General features: G+C 39.7%; 2 protein-coding genes across 3 annotated transcripts in view; one reads left to right on the top strand and one right to left on the bottom strand.

The window, feature by feature from the left end:
• The window catches only part of LOC115659409 (sodium channel protein type 3 subunit alpha), a 964,414-nt gene that overhangs the window by 246,203 nt on the left and 701,691 nt on the right, over nt 1-16,520 (bottom strand). The window lies entirely within an intron of this gene.
• SCN2A (sodium voltage-gated channel alpha subunit 2) overlaps nt 1-16,520 on the top strand; it is a 140,284-nt gene that overhangs the window by 105,220 nt on the left and 18,544 nt on the right. The window contains 5 exon segments of the mRNA XM_030579479.1: nt 2,181-2,301; nt 2,694-2,839; nt 2,841-2,855; nt 4,618-4,791; nt 11,598-11,720. Coding sequence (XP_030435339.1) covers nt 2,181-2,301; nt 2,694-2,839; nt 2,841-2,855; nt 4,618-4,791; nt 11,598-11,720 — 579 coding nt within the window.

Raw genomic sequence — 16,520 nt, 5'->3', positions numbered from 1 at the left:
TCATATAAGGGATCTTTGTAAATCATGCATATGGCAGAAAGATTCAGTAATCTTGATTTAAGGAAACCAAGATTTCCTGAAAAGCAAAAAATTGTACTATATTAAGGTTTTCCTAGTGTATTTTCTTTATGCAGCATTATTAAATAGTTTACTATAAATAGTTTGCTAGAAATGGAGGATTTATTTGTAAACAGGACAATATAAAATTAAATCAAAAGTAATATATCTGCTACTGTAATCACAGCGTCAAATATTATTCACCTCATATGAGTCACCCATTGACTTCAACTGGATTATTTAAATAAAGTGATCAAATTTTGTCCCAAAGTCTGGGCATCCTAGATGGGTCAACTGTAACAGTTTTACTTATGGGAATCAATCAGTTTCATATAATTACAGTATACAATTTGATTTCACCAATATAACAGCTACGTTCAAAAGATTATAAATCTGACATGCCTCTTAAACTACACTGGTATATATCTATTGAAATCAGTGGATTTACAACATGGTAAAACTAGAATATGTGTTCAGAATTAAAATATTTTAAAAGTTTATGTCTGCTTTCTGTATTCACAAATTAAGATGAACAGGAGATAAAGTGATTTTCTTTATAATTAACTTTCTTTCCAAGCACTAAAAAAGTTGAAGCTCCATAATAATAGAACATTATTCCTAGGAATAATGCCTCTAACCTAAGCTTCAAAAGCATCAGTGAAGTAGAGAAGGTGTCTTTAATGCTGCAATGCAGCAACCATCTGTCTAACATTAATACTACATGTGTGTACTCTCAATCTGCTTACATCATTCCCTTTATAAAATTAGCTATTTATCAATGCAGCCATTCTACTGATGTTATACACTACTTGGTAATAACATTGTAAGAAGTCATAGAATGCTGTGATCAAACTACTTTTATTTAATATGGTACTCACATTTGTCCGTTGCTAACCATATGATACCCTAGCATAAAAGAACAAATTGAAGATTTGGATTATATCACTGATTTTGGTTCATTGATACAATATTCTTATATTACAGTTTTCTCTGAAAAGTATTTGATATCATTTCAGCTATCCTAAAAGTATGAATATCTCTGCTTACTTGTGTATTAACTGGACATGTATGTGTACTGTACCAGAGTAACAAGTAGTTTCAAAATGCACAATAGACTATATAAGTGCATTGGCAAAAGAGAATGCAAAATAATGGCTATTTCTCTAAAATTAATGTGCTGTTCTTTCTGAAAATCTAGAAACTTTAAAAATACTTATAAACAACTGGTAATGAGTGTTTTCATGTCAATGAGATGAAAAAGTTTAAATATCATCTTTTAGATTTGACAGATTTGATAGAATGCCCTCTACATTAGACATGAAAATACTGCTATGCACCTTTCTATTGGTTTGGTCATAATGTTGGAAAAATGATATGCTATCCACAGTATAATCCAGTGATATTCAGACCTCAGTGGTTCTGGAGCCAAATTAGCGATCAAATTATTCAAAAGAGACACAGTAGTATGAATTCATTGTTTCATTTACTATAGTACTATATATTCATACTTAAACAGTTGACGGGAAATATTTAGTTTATATATGTATAATATATGTGTATATATATATTATTCTCACAGCAAAATGACTGACCAAGTTATTAGTATTTTATCAACTACAATTGGTTAATAACATAAAAACATTCTGATTGGTTAATAACTTAGACTGGTTAATAATTAAATCACAAAGTGTTATTATATCATGTGCTGCAAAGAGCTGCAAGAGACACATTAAAAAGCCACTTACGGTTTGGGACGTTCAGTCAGAGAATCACAAGTGTAATCTACAATACAGTAACATGATTGGTATAATAGCACAATGTACACAGAGCACCTAAGTTTAACCATCATTTCAAAATTCTCATATGTGGTGCAGAAAATAGCCAAATTATTCTGGTGACTCCCTGTATGAAGATATTTTCACTGGGAAAAAAATCCATGTGATGTCATTCTAATCTTGTGACCTTGCCTGTAGTAAAGCAATTTGTCATTACATATGTAATATGCTTTTAACTTAGAGCACTGAAATACCTGCAGAGTATTTTGTTATGCATTACAAATATTAATTTACTGTTCAAAATAAACGTATTGGTTAAAAAACAGTTATGTGGGCTTTTATTTACAGAAGCTAAATGCATCCAGCTCATCTGAAGGCAGTACAGTTGATATTGGACTTCCTCAGGAAGGAGAACAGCCAGAGATAGAACCTGAAGAAGCTCTTGAACCAGAAGCCTGTTTTACAGAAGGTGAGTGATGCAAATTGCTGTCTAGTGGAGTATTTTGCTTCCACAAACTACTCCCCACTAGTGCCATCAACAGTACTAGCAACCTCGAGAGGGGTATTGATCATGCTCCCAGTTCCCTTTTGCATTAGTATCCCCTTCAGAGGTGTTGCAGCAGGCATACAGCTCTGCAGGTTCCAATGGTGCCTAATAGGTATCATAACAATATGTTATACGAATCTTATTTTTCCTGCAAAAAGTGAGATTAATGTGCTGAAGAATTCAGGGAGACACTTGTTTACAGACATCCCTTAGAATAACTCTAGAGTTAGTCAAATGGATATCAGTTAATTAATGCTTCAGAATACATTGTTACCTTATTTCCGTGTCTCACAACTTAATATCACATTTGCCAGGCTGTGTACGGAAGTTCAAGTGCTGTCAAGTCAGCATAGAAGATGGGAAAGGAAAAATATGGTGGAATCTTAGGAAAACCTGCCTTACAACAAAGGTTGAACCACAAGCTGGTTTGAGAGCCTTCATTGTCTTCATGATTCTCCTCAGACAGTGGTGCTCTGGTAATTGTAATGTGAAACAGCTGAGCTATGTGGTAACATTAAGTGTTTTAGAACTGTGGTTAATCATATAGATATCTTTAGCATAGTTTTGTCTTCTAAAAAAAATCTCCTTCAGAAATGTCATCATATCTCCACAGAAGTTGTCTCAAGAATACATTTGGCATTTAAAGTAGTATATATAGAAGTTCTTGATGGCTATAAATTGCAACAAGCATGGAGGACTCTGACTATCAGTTGTTATATTGAAATAGGAAACCTAATTATATGAGCCATGTACCAAAATTCTTCACTTACTCTTTATATGTTAATGACATTTTCTTTATTTTCCTTAAACAGAAATAGAACATGAATTGTTACTTTTCCTTGTACTTTTGTAATATAAATGAAATACCCAGGAGTGCACCATCAGCAGATTGAAATATCATGTGGATGGTCTCAAGTGCAGAAGTGATTTAATTCAAATGTTTAGTTTCCAGGCTGGAATGAAAGCAGGTGTATTGCATAAACGCTTCAGTAGTTAATTCTCCATACTAAGTATAAGTATACTGTACTAGCTACAATTGTGCTTAAATGCATGTATTATTGGCAAGTTTGTTGCACAGGTTCCCTGACAAGTGCGGACAGAGTTTTGCCTGAGAGCTGTTATAAAACTGTGCTGAAGACTGCTTTGCTAGTTAATCTCTATAGCTTGGTTTCATTGGCATGATTATCCACAATAGTATGGACTCGATCCTGCTTGCAGCAACTATGTTGACACATAGTAGTAGCTAGCAGAGTTCAGATCCCAATGTCAACAGGTTATTATTATCTAGAGGAAGAGGAAAAGGAGTTTGAGATTCAAAGAGCTCTACTGGAGTGAGCTTTCTGGATCATCTTCATCTTGGCTGAATGTGATAATAGGTAGAGACCTTCATGGATAGAAAATGTGTATCTGCACTCCGATCCACAAAAATTCTCTGTGGATATCCGCTATTCACTGATGCAGATCTCCACAGATATAAAGTGGATATACGTGGATTTGCAGGGTTCTAACTAACAGCTCCTGAGGTTACCGTGTATCAGTGATGCAAGGCTGTGCCAAAGCCTCGACCCCTAACCACGCCCACTTCTCCACAGAGACCTCCTTCTCCACCGCCCACTCTGCCCACACCATAACTCTTTTCCCACTCCAGCCAGGGGAGCGACAATCCTGGGACCTCATGTGCAGCACTGCTCTCCAGAGGGGGACTCAGACACCCTTATACACCCACAAAAGCTGTAATGCACGCAGCACTTGACTTGCTGTAGGAGCATATGGTCACACCCCCTTTGCGGGGTTGTAGTTTACCTTCTCTGCCAGAGCAAGTTGGGGACTACAACTCCTAGAATGCCCAGTGAGCTATAGCCACATATCACAGCCCACTGCTGCATAATTCAGAGAGCTGAGCTAGAGCCTGAGGGCTGGGTGACAGCCGCTCCATTTGGAAGAGTGTATGCTGAATCCGCATCCAAATCATAATCTGGAGAAATGGTCCGTGAATTTGGAGGGCTCTAATAATAGGCATGAAAGGAAGGAATTTGTTACAGAAAGTGAGGGAGAAATGGTGCCTCCTGTTCTAACTGGGAAGAGAAAGCATGTGTGGATAGGGGGGAAACTATGGTCTGTTATCTGCATATCACTTTACAAAAAAAAACATACTGGATATTTTCCTCAGTTCCTTTGACTTACATGGCAAACTGTTAAGTCATATAAGCACTTCAGATACAAATATTTTGTTCATAGGCTTTTGAAGACATATACATTGAACAGCGCAAGACTATCAAGACCATGCTGGAATATGCTGATAAGGTCTTCACTTACATCTTCATTCTGGAAATGCTTCTAAAATGGGTTGCTTATGGTTTTCAAGCCTATTTCACTAATGCCTGGTGCTGGCTGGACTTCCTGATTGTTGATGTATGTATTCTCTTTTATATACTGTGTTACAAGTCTATCATGCGCTATAATTCACAATATTATGTCTCACTTATCTTATGTCATTGATTTTTAACCCAAACTCTCCATTTATTCCAGTGAGGAGCTCTGTTTAAAAACTTTCAGCACAATATGGCCCCAGTAATTCCAATTTTGAAGGCAACAATTACGGAAAGTCAACAGTAGCTTTGAACATTTTGCTGATATTCTTTGGATACTTTATTATATTATAATGTACATTTGTACTTTTTTCTTCCTTGTTTCATTTATTTGCAGTATGGAAAGAATGTCATTCATCCTCTTGATTTTTATAGTATATGGATTTTTAATATTTGTTAACGTGGTTCTTTTGGGGGCTTTTTTTAATACTCTAATCACAGTTGTGATAATTCTTTACTCCTAATCAGGTATAATCTCAAAGTAAAAACCGTCCCCCGCTTTTTCCTGCAGCTGCATACCAGGGCCAGAAAAGTCTCTTAGGGTTTGTGGTAGAATTCCCAGGCACAGGGACTACATGGGACCTATATGTGGTCCTAGGTATCACAACTCGGGATGTCAAACGATTAAAAAATTAATTGTGATTAATCATGACATTAAAAAAAATTGTGATTAATCACAGTTTCAATTGCATTGTTGAACAATAATAGAATACCATTTATTTAAATATTGATTGTGTTGCACAGCTTATCTCCTCATTCATTAATAATGGGCTAATCCTGCTGCCCACGGAATTCAAAGGTAGTCCAGTGTTGCTGGAGACTTCAGTACTAAGCTCTGCCTTTCAGCTCAGCTCACCAGATTTTCTGCCTCTGATAGTGGAAGAAGTTGGCAGTTCAGTTTCTCCCGACTATTTTGTTTTAAACCCTTTATTTTACCTTTTTTTGTGCAGTTGCAACTTAGAATCTTCTTCCTCCTGTTTCTCAACTCCCAGACCGTGTAAATAACAACATTGGCGGATCGACACTGCAGTGCCTCCCTGATGAACTCCTCTGCACCAGCTTAGTCATGACAGAGCTGTCCTGCAAACACCTGGCTTAAATCTAAGTGGTGTTCCTTATGTGAGGCAACACTTACAGACTCTAAGGAGGATGAATTATGCCCTGCCTGTTCCCAGCGAGCCAGCGCCTTCTTACACTGCCAGGGTACAGGGCTCAGAGTTGGTCCCGCATGTCACATCCTCACCCTTCCCTGGGGAGTTGCAGCTCCAGTACAGAAAAGCTCAATCAGGTATTTCTGAATTTTTGAGGAAAGTGTCTAAGGATAGGGAGGAAGCTATCCAGCCCACTCAGAGGGTAAGTCCTGGAACAGACCTGAACTGGAGGATGCTGAAGTGGGGCCTCGGATCCCTGGGGAAAGAAGCAAGGCGCCTATACAGTTTCCCTTCCTCCTACTATGAATTGTGGGATTCTCTTTATGCTCAGGGGTAAGTCCTACAAACATCCAAGATTCCGGGTCCCAAAAAGGCAAAAAGAAATATGTCCTTTGCAAGGCAGCGATTAGTGTTGTTAATGAACAACAGGGGTGAAAATCGGAGGTTAAACCCCTTCTCTTTTGCCTCTTCCCCTGAGAGATTGTACGCTGGAGCTTTTCTCCTACACTGTATGTTTCACAGTGTTCTGTCATGCTCACCCCACACCCTGCAGCATATCCAGGCATGTGGAGAAGCCTGCTCCTTGTGTTCAGGCTGCAGCCTAATGGAAGATGTGGCTGTCTGACTTCTGCTAGGGAAAGGGGCTCAGATTTCAGGCAGCAGCAGAATGGGAATTATGCCTTCTGATTATCAGCTATAAACCCTGCTCTGCCAAGGAAAGAGGTCAGACTCTGAAAGGCAGGAAAGGGTCTCTTTCTCTCCATCCTTCCCTTGCTCCACAGGCTGGCTCCACATTTAAGCCTTAGGAGCACTTGTTCCAGACATATGAAGATTCCACTCCTCACAAAGCTGCGTCTTCATGGGATCACAGTAGGGTAAGGGAGAAATCCTTTTCCATATTCAAAGATATCCTGATTTACAGTGTAAAGCCTCAACTTGTAGTAGGTTGCTTCTACAGTACTTGGGTGCTAGCCAGCCTTTGGGAACAAGCTGGCAGCCTTTTTTGCTCCTGGGATATCTAGCTAGCTACTTTCACAATTGAGACCTGTAAGCAGTAGCCTCCCTCTGTTGTTTGGTCCCTATAGCAGGATGAATAGTGTACTACCTCCCCCTGTAATCAGCCAGAGGAAGAAATAACACAGATGCATCAACAAAAAAATCCTACAGGACTTTGTGAGGAGAGGGTGTCGCTCAGTGGTTTGCAAGGAACTCAATATTAATCAAATAACTTCCCTTTTATTAGATACGTTTTCTTGTCAATGTCTCATTTGAGGACATCATAAGATTCAGATGAGGATGTCTAATTAAACAAAGGTTAAACTAAAATGTTTATGTAAAAACAAAGACACTTCATAAATTTGGGGAGCTTAAGGTTGGCACAACAGTAGCTCCATCAATGAAAGGCACAGTCACACCTTTGAAAGGGACTTCCTTCTAAAAGACCCCATAGACCCAGGCGCAAACTTTTTGGCCTGAGGATCACATCGGCATTGCAAAACTGTATGGAGGGCCAGGTAGGGAAGGCTGTGCCTCCTCAAACAGCCTGGCCCCTGCCCCCTCCCACTCCCCACCCCCTGACTGCCTCCCTCAAAACTCCTGACTCATCCAGCCCCCCCCCACTCCTTGTCCCCTGACTGCACCCCCCCAGGACCATCGCCCCAACCCCCTCTGAAACCCCAGCCCCTATCCACCACCCACTGCTCTCTGTCCCCTGACTGTCCCGACCTCTATCCACATTCCCACCCCCAGACAGGCCCCCCCAGGACTCCCATGCCTATCCAACCCCCCTGGCTGCCCTGACCCCTATCCACACCCCCACCCCTAACTGCCACCTGGGACCACACCCCCTCTCCAACTCCACCTGTTCCCTGTCCCCTGACTGTCCCGACCCTTATCCAACCCCCACCCCACCCCCTTACCATGCTGCTCAGAGCAGCAGGCCAAAGCACTGGCAGCACAGCATGCTGAGGCTGCGGGGGAGGAGGGACAGCAGGGGAAGGGCCGGGGGCTAGCCTCCATGGCCAGGAGCTCTAGGGCCGGGCAGGACAATCCCACAGGCTGGATGTGGCCCGTGGGCCGTAGTTTACTGAACTCTGCCATAGACCATATGAATGATGACACACTGCACAGCAATTTCAAAGCCTCAGCTAAAGCCATTCAGACCAAAGTCTTTTTATTTTTATTTTATTTAGTAAAGAAAACCTACTTTGTGACAAACAAGTGGCTCGTTGTCCAGAAGTATGCTAGTTGCTCGGAATGAGACATTTCTGGTTCTGTCTTGGTGAAACCTTTGTGTGATTTGTGACAATTAATAGATTCTGACTTGGTAGCTACAAGACAGTCATGTTATAACCATGAATAGCCATTCAAATAGCAAGGAGCTATCTGGCTAAACATTAGGGAAAGTGGTAGCTGAGATTGCAAAAAAGCCTCAACCCTCACTGTCAGAACCAGCATAGCAACTCCCAGGATATCCTTGAAGGGACTATTGCCCTGGCAGAGGGAAAAATCTGGAGCAGAAGCCTCCAGGGAAACATTGATAAACTTTTCCTCCAAATCAACAAAATCCTCATCATAACAAAAACAAAAAGACCATTTGTGTTTGAGATGTCACAATTCCTGTCCAAGACTCATCCTTCTGATTTACCCTCTGCATCCAGAGTTCTCAGTGGCTGGTAGTTCTCACAGCAAGGCACAGGTTGCACAATATGCACCTATAACCATGCATAGACAACATGCTGATCTGTATGAACAGAGAAACAGACCCGTTCATAAGTGAACTGCTGCTGGAAAGGATTCATAATCACCAGTTCTTGAAAACCAAAAAGAGTTTTTGATCCGACTGCAGAGAATTGCTCACCCAGATATCAAAAGAGACATGGATATAACCTTAATTTTACCATAATGGTGAAGATTAGGAAAGATCTAAAACTACGTTGAATCAATCATTTCTTGAGGGATCAGTTATCTCCGATGGCTAAGATTATTGGTGCCATGCATCAGCTTCATCCCTTTAGTGGTTTCTCAAAACGTACCTGCTGAAATTCCTTCCAAGGACATAGGATTGTGCACTGATACAGTGCAAAATTAGATGTCATCCTCAGACTGCATTTCAATGTCCCTTTTTGGGCAGATAAGGGCAAACAAAATGCTGAAAGCCAAGCCAACTTTCACTCTAGAACTTAGCATTCTTGATATGGAGAAATTTCCAATATTTTGTAGTACACATGCTTTCGGCTAACTTCAACACCTCTATTGAGTGTCTTCAAAAAAAAGAAAAAAAAAACACACACATGACCCTATGGGATCAGAACAGTGGTCCACCAAGTTCAGTTTGTGACAGTGACCAGTACCAACTACATCAGTAGAAGATGCAAGAAGCCACATAGTGGGCAATTGTACTTGCTGAGGAAGTCTCCTCTTATCTCCCATGACAAGTTGGCTTATGACTGAGGCATGCGTGTTTATATCACTTACAAAACTAGAGGGTTTTTATATAGGGGTCAAAGCTTCTCTGTGGCAATGGAAATAATGTCTTGGGTAGAAAAGAATCTGTTGCCTTTCAAGACAGTTAATGTAAAAGGATACAGAAAAGAGGAAAAGGGAGAGTTGTGGTCCTCCTCCTAAACCTCCACTAGCCCAGAAAGTATTTTGATAGATAGCTACATTGTACTTGCAAGACCTCTCAAAGCAGGGACTCTATTCAGACTCTGAATACCTACAGTTACCAGCTCCAGCATCAGAAGAGAGATGTAGTTGAGCATGGATTCTACATTAACCTCTGATACAATTTGATATCCAGATAGAACTCAGCCAGGATGTTTTATTAATTGATCTGGTCAAATTCACATTTCTGATGTGAGGGGAAACAGAGAGTTCTTTGAGACCTGGCCTGGCTTTTTGTTTGTTTGTGCCAAGCACAATGGGGTCCAGATCTCTAGATAATATAAATATTATAATAATCTGAAAGATTTGGGGATCTTATCTACACCAGTATTTCCCCAAGGAGATTTGGTTCGAGTCCTACAGCCAAGTACTTTAGAAATGTGGGTACCAGACATAGCGGCATTTGTAGACAGGTACATTGGATTCTCCATATAAGTATCAGGTGCCAAGTTTATCACAGAGACAAATTAGACAACCCTGCAGCTTGCCTTTCTAGGTGCCATTACCTCCAAAAGTCAAGTTTTGGAATTGGTTCCCGTATCCATGCAAGAACCACACTGCTTTTGTTATAAGAAAAATGTTATTCTTGTAGATCCACAAAACTTTATGTTCCAGATAAGTTCCTCTTTCCACAATTCCTGAGAAATAGTGCTCTCATCATGTTTTCCTAATCCTTGGAAGGTTGTGGCGTGAATGGGCTCTCAAGCTAGATCTCTAAAGATACATCTGAAGCATATGGAATACATACACCAATTGTATCCTGTTAATCTCCTTCTATCTGAAATGCCAAGGCCTTAGGGCCTCAAGGTTGCTACAGGCAAGATGTAAATATCTAGCACTAGTTGGCATGCTAGACATCTGAGAAACTATCCACAGAAATCTCGGCGGGGGTGAGGGCAAGGAAGTATATGAGCCTCATCTGAGGAAGATTTGCAAAGTAATTTTCCATTCCTTCACACAGGCATTGTTTCATATGAGGGTGCTATTTGGTTGGTTCCCACATAGCTCCTTAGTTTATAAAGCTCTTGCTTTATATGGGGGGAACTTCCATTCCTGCCTGTTGTTCTACTATAATAGTTCTTTCCTTCCTACTTCTGGGATTCATTGCTTACCACTTCCCATTAGTAATGAATGAAGAGAGAAGCTGTGTAACGGAATGAGAAATGTTTTACCTGATGAATTTCTTTCAGTTAGCCATTTGTCCCTGAATTCAACCCACCTTGGTAGACTGGTAAATGACCAGAATATAAATTGAAATTGTTCTCTAAAAAGACTTTTAGACATATATTATCTTAGGGTCAATTTAATATGTCATATCAAGATGCCTTAATGCTAATAATTGGTTACTGGAGTGTTTCTTTGTCTGTGGAAGAACTCTTCTAGTGACCAGAGCTGAAGGACAGAACTTTGTTCTGTAGCCTCCAGCAGCTACATTGGACCATTTCTGAATTCCACAGTTGGGCTGTGGGGGGGGGGGAAGCTAGGCCATTAGTTATAAATTCAGAAAAAAGTTACTAACAGACAATTATCAGATAAGAAATTTCTCATTTATCAGTCTTCAACAATGCCAATAATTCTGAACAGCTCTTGAATGAGACACTTTGAACACTAGAAAGTCACTATTGACTGTGGGCCAAATTAATCCTTGTCTGTTGTGACTGTTTACACCATGTCTGTATTTGGTCCTTGAGAGTTTTCGGATTACTGTCAAGATCTGTGGACTTTCTGAAAAGTCTTATCCTAAACTGGCAGTTCAAATTCAGATACATTTTTGGAGGTTCTTTTTACGTGTATGACTTCATTTCCACTGAATATTGACCATTATGTGTGAACTTATAAAGCATTTATATCCTTGTGCCAACAGGATTTCAATGACAGGTGTCATGTAACACACTTTTGTTGTACTTTGCCTGACTTAAAAGATCTCTCCTAGGCTATAGAATGATTCGTAGAGAAAGAGATCCATTCCTTGCATATGTATAGGAGGATATACAAGATGAATGAGCATTATTGCTTTTCTGTTTTTATACAGGTCTCTTTGGTTAGCTTAACAGCTAATGCCTTGGGCTACTCAGAACTTGGTGCGATTAAATCCCTTAGGACATTAAGAGCTTTGAGACCTCTAAGAGCCTTGTCACGATTTGAAGGGATGAGGGTAAGACAAAATGAAAGAACATGAAATAATGCATGCCTAAAAAGAAACCATGCATGCAGAATAAGGAATCACAAATCCATGCAGAAATGTCACAGTATTATCTTATCTCTTGCATATTTATCACTAACAGATAAGCAAAAGGCTGCAGTTGCTTATGTAAATTCATATGTTATATCACACATTAGTATGCTCATGTAGGTTATTTTACCTCCCACCTGATTTGGAATTTTCCTGTTGGGCTTGAGGACTTATCAACTGCATGGATGTATTGTGAATTCCTAAAACTATAGTACTAAGTTAAAGTTAAATTGATCCTATATAATTTCCTCTTCATATGTTGTAATGTGTTTTTGTTAGAAGTTTGGATCTTTGTGTTTTCATTACATAAATTAGCCCTAAGAACATAAGAACGGCCATTCTGGGTCAGACCAATGGCTCATCTAATCCAGTCTCCTGTCTTCTGACAGTGGCCAATGCCAAATGCTTCAGAGGGAATGAATGGATCAGACAATCGAGTGATCCATCTGCTGTCGTCCACTCCCAGCTTCTGGCAAACAGAGGCTAGGGGCACTCAGAGCATGGGTTTGCATCCCTGGGCATTGTGGTTAATAGCCGTTGATGGGCATATCCTCCATGAACTTATTTAGTTCTTTTTTGAATCCTGTTATAGTTTTGGCCTGCACAACATACCCTATTCCACAGGTTGACAGTGTATTTTGTGAAGAAATACTTCCTTTGTTTGTTATAAACTTGCTGCCTATTAATTTCATTTGGTGACTCCTGGTTCTTGTGTTGTATAAAGGAATAAATAACAGTTCCTTATTCACTTTCTCCATACCAGTCAATATTTTATAGATCTACATAATATCCCTTCTTAGTTGTTTCTTTTCCAATCTGAAAAGTGCCAGTCTTTTTAATCACTCCTTATGCAGAAGTTGTTCGATATCTTTAATCATTTCTGTTGCCCTTCTCTGCACCTTTTCCAGTTCTAATATATCTTTCTGAAATGGAGTGACCAGAACTGCACATAGTATTCAAGGTGTGGGTGTACTAGGGGTTAATATAGAGGCATTATATTTTCTGTCTTATTAGTTATCCCTTTCCTAATAGTGCCTAATATTCTGTTAGCTTTTTTGACAGCCACTGCACATTGAGCGTATGTTTTCTGAGAACTATCCACAATGACTTCAAGATCTCTTTCTTGAGTGGCAACAGCTAATTTAGACCCCATCATTTTGTATGAATAGTTGGGATTATGTTTTCCAATGTGCATTACTTTGCATTTATCAACATTGGTCTCATCCTTTGCAGATTCATCTGAAAATCAATCTACAAAACAATTTAATATCTTTGACGGTCTTTGAACCAAACTAATTGTGAAGCTTCCAAATTTCTTCAGCACAGCTCCGTGACATTGATTTTTCTAGGGTATTTGTTGATGTCAGGCTTCCTGGAGTGGCTCATGACCGTACATGCCAAGCTCAGGGCGGACTATTACAAACCAGGGCACAAACTGGTTGTGTGTTCTATAATTAGATTTGACCAACCAAGTATCAGGTGTGAACTCCTCAAGCACTGTAACAACCTTGTACCTTTGGGCACTCCAGTCTATCTTGCCCCCCAGGCAAGCCTGCCTTTGTGATAAATGGTCCCTTCCACCAAAAATGACAATAATATTCAGGTTACTCCCAGTCCCAAAGGACCAGTCACTTACTCCAGGTCAATTGTACCATAGATCTCACACCACAGACAATGCTTATAGCCAATCCTATAATGAACTAACTAAAGAGTTTTTAAATAAGAAAAAGAAATGACAGTTATTTACAAGGTTAAAGCAGGTAAACATACGCACACAAATGTGTTGCAGTCTTAGATTTCAAAAAGTAATAGAAGCTGTTTTAATGTGCAAATTCTACATGTCCTTTAGGGCTAAACCATGCTAAGCATCTTGGGGATCCCTTATGCTTAGAAACATTGCCATTTCCAAATTCCAAGCAGGATAATGGTTACAGATTTTTATTCCTTTTCCCCAGAGTTCAAACTGTGATGGTTTGAGGGTTTGTGCATATTCCCTCTTTGTGTGTGTCTGGGGCAACCAACAAAGTATTTTGTCCACTGATATTCCACAATGGTTTATCTGGTGTCTATAGGCCATCTTTTGTTGGGCAAGAGATGACATCTCTTGTGGAAAACTAGTATTTCACACTTGGTAATGCTTCTCTCTTATCTATGGGGATGTCCAGTTTCATAGCAAACACTTTTATGGTTAAAAAACAAACACTTAATTATCTTATAACATGGGTTATAATATGGATATTATAAGTGAGATTAATGCATGCAGCATTTCATAAAGTCCAAACACTAAACGCATTCTTATAAACTTAACATATATTTTAACAATGTTAGCACACAGGTGAGCCAAACTGATTTTTGGCTATGCATCTGCAGTGTTCAGTGAGGCCTAGGCATGAGCTGGCACCTGATCTCCAAGCATCACAGTTGACAAGTCAGAAAGTTTAAAAGTTCACCCCGAGAGTTGTCTGTGAAAAAGTTTGAATTCACCCAATATATAGTATCTTAAATATCTGAAAATATTGTATCTTGTGTTGTGACTCAAGCAGTTGTTGCAGGAAGAGGTTTGTTTTGTAGAGCAGACCTTCCACAAACTTTCCCAGCCAACTGTTTTGAAACACCTGACTCTGCTCAGACTGGCTAGAACATACACCTACTTTTGATAGAAATGTATTCCTCTTCACCTCCAGAGACATGCTGGAACTGAGGAGCCCCCCAAGGATCTTATGCTGTTTACCTCAAACCTAACAGATCTTTTCCATCTATAAATTTGAGTATGTCTAACCACACTGGAAAAGCACATGTCCTTGACATTTCCACTAAAATGATAATCAGTAAAATACTTACGAGTGTTAAATAATAAAATGTTTTATATGTGCAGTAAGGAGCTACAGTGGAAGAGTAAAGAATAGCAAAGGGGGAAAGCACTGCCTTTCATGAAGGATTGAATCTGACTCTGAACCCCATGCTATCTACACTGTTGTAAATTCTTCCTAGATTAAGATTATTTGAATATGTCTACTGACTTGATCATTGTCTCCAAGTATCTACGTGGGGGAGAGATTTCTGATGATAGAAAAATACCATAATGAGATCCAGTGGCTGAACCTAGATAAGATTCAGACTAGAAATAAGGTGCAATTAAGAGGGAGGTAATTAACCACCAGATCTATGGACGTGGTGGATTTTTTGTCACTTCAAGTCTTTAAATCAAGACTAAATGTCTCATATAGATCAAATTCAAATTATGGGATTGATGCAGAAATTACTGAGTGAGATTCTGTGACTTGTGTTATGAGGAAGTTCAAACTATATGATTATAATGGTCCCTTCTGGCCTTAAAAACTGTGAATCTATGAAGTATCAATATTACAATACAATATTATTTGCTGATGAGTACTATGCTGACACTTACTTCCAGTTAGCATTAATATAGTGTTATTTATACCTGTGCAGGAAATTCGTCTCTACACATTTTAAAAGTCTGCCGAGTTATTGTTTATAGCCCGATTTACCACACATCTCTGATACAGTGTGGACCAGCAAGGCCCCTTGAGTCACAGAAGGGATTCACCTTGAAGGAGGGCATGTGGTGTTTCCTCTAACACTTTCTGTCAGTGTTCCTGCTGGAAGGAAGAAACTTTAATTTACAGATGGGGCATCAGGCAGACTGCAGTATACTTAAGAGTTGTGCTGAATCATGAATTGGCTATTCCCACCATCATCATTCATTGCTGGTCGGTGTTGGCCCTCTGTTGTCTTCTTTTTTGTTTAGTCAGTGACCTCTTTCTGCATGATGGTTTGTTTTCGCAGTAGAAGATTTTACTGCCAGGAACCTGTCCACCAATTTTTACATTAACAGAAGCCAGGATGTATCTAGCCCACTGTTTTCTTTGATGCTCTGTTTTATGTTTTGTACTTTGTCAAAGATTCATAATTTGAGCTATAACTATAGCTACAGGACTCACACTGAAAAAGGAAAAATTAGGTCATCTGTGGAAATGCAGCAATTATGGAAGGAAAACACATGACTGGGCATGCAGCTGTGAGAGCGAGAGATACAGACACCTTGTGTGTAATGAGATACAATGCCCAAGGCCAAATGCCTTCTCCACATAACAAATACTTTATATCTTCATAACTATTCTCCCTGATGCATGTAATTATTATACTTATAAAATAGCACAGTCCTATTTTTAAGTAAAAATGTCAATAATCATGAGATCTTAAAAGATTTGGTTAAGAATATGTTTATTTTTTTAAATATCACTTAAAATGTTAGAACGTATTTCAGAATATCTATCACTCACTCACTCATGCCCGTCACCCCAATCAGGGTATGGGCCGCCAACAACAGATCTCCAGAGTCCTCTATCCTGGGCTATTCGTTCTAACTGGTTCCAGGTATAGCCCATTTTTTTGCTATCAGCCTGAAGGTCATGTCTCCAGGTGTTTCTTGGACGGCCTCTTTTCCGCTTGCCTTGAGGGTTCCACCGCAGTGCCTGTCTGGTGATGTTAGTTGGCTGCTTGCGTAGTGTATGTCCTATCCAACCCCACCTTCTCCTTCTGATTTCTTCCTCTGCTGGGAGTCGACAGGTCCTCTCCAAGAGGTGGATATTACTGATGGTGTCTGGCCAGTGGATCTGGAGAATCCTTCTGAGGCAGCTGTTTATGAAGGTCTGGATCTTCCTGATGGTTGTTTTGGTTGTCCTCCAGGTTTCAGCTCCA

The sequence above is a fragment of the Gopherus evgoodei genome, chromosome 11, assembly GCF_007399415.2.
Source record: "Gopherus evgoodei ecotype Sinaloan lineage chromosome 11, rGopEvg1_v1.p, whole genome shotgun sequence".
NCBI lineage: Eukaryota > Metazoa > Chordata > Testudines > Testudinidae > Gopherus > Gopherus evgoodei.
Note: the sequence above shows the minus strand (reverse complement) of the source record. Positions and strands in the feature narration are given on the sequence as shown.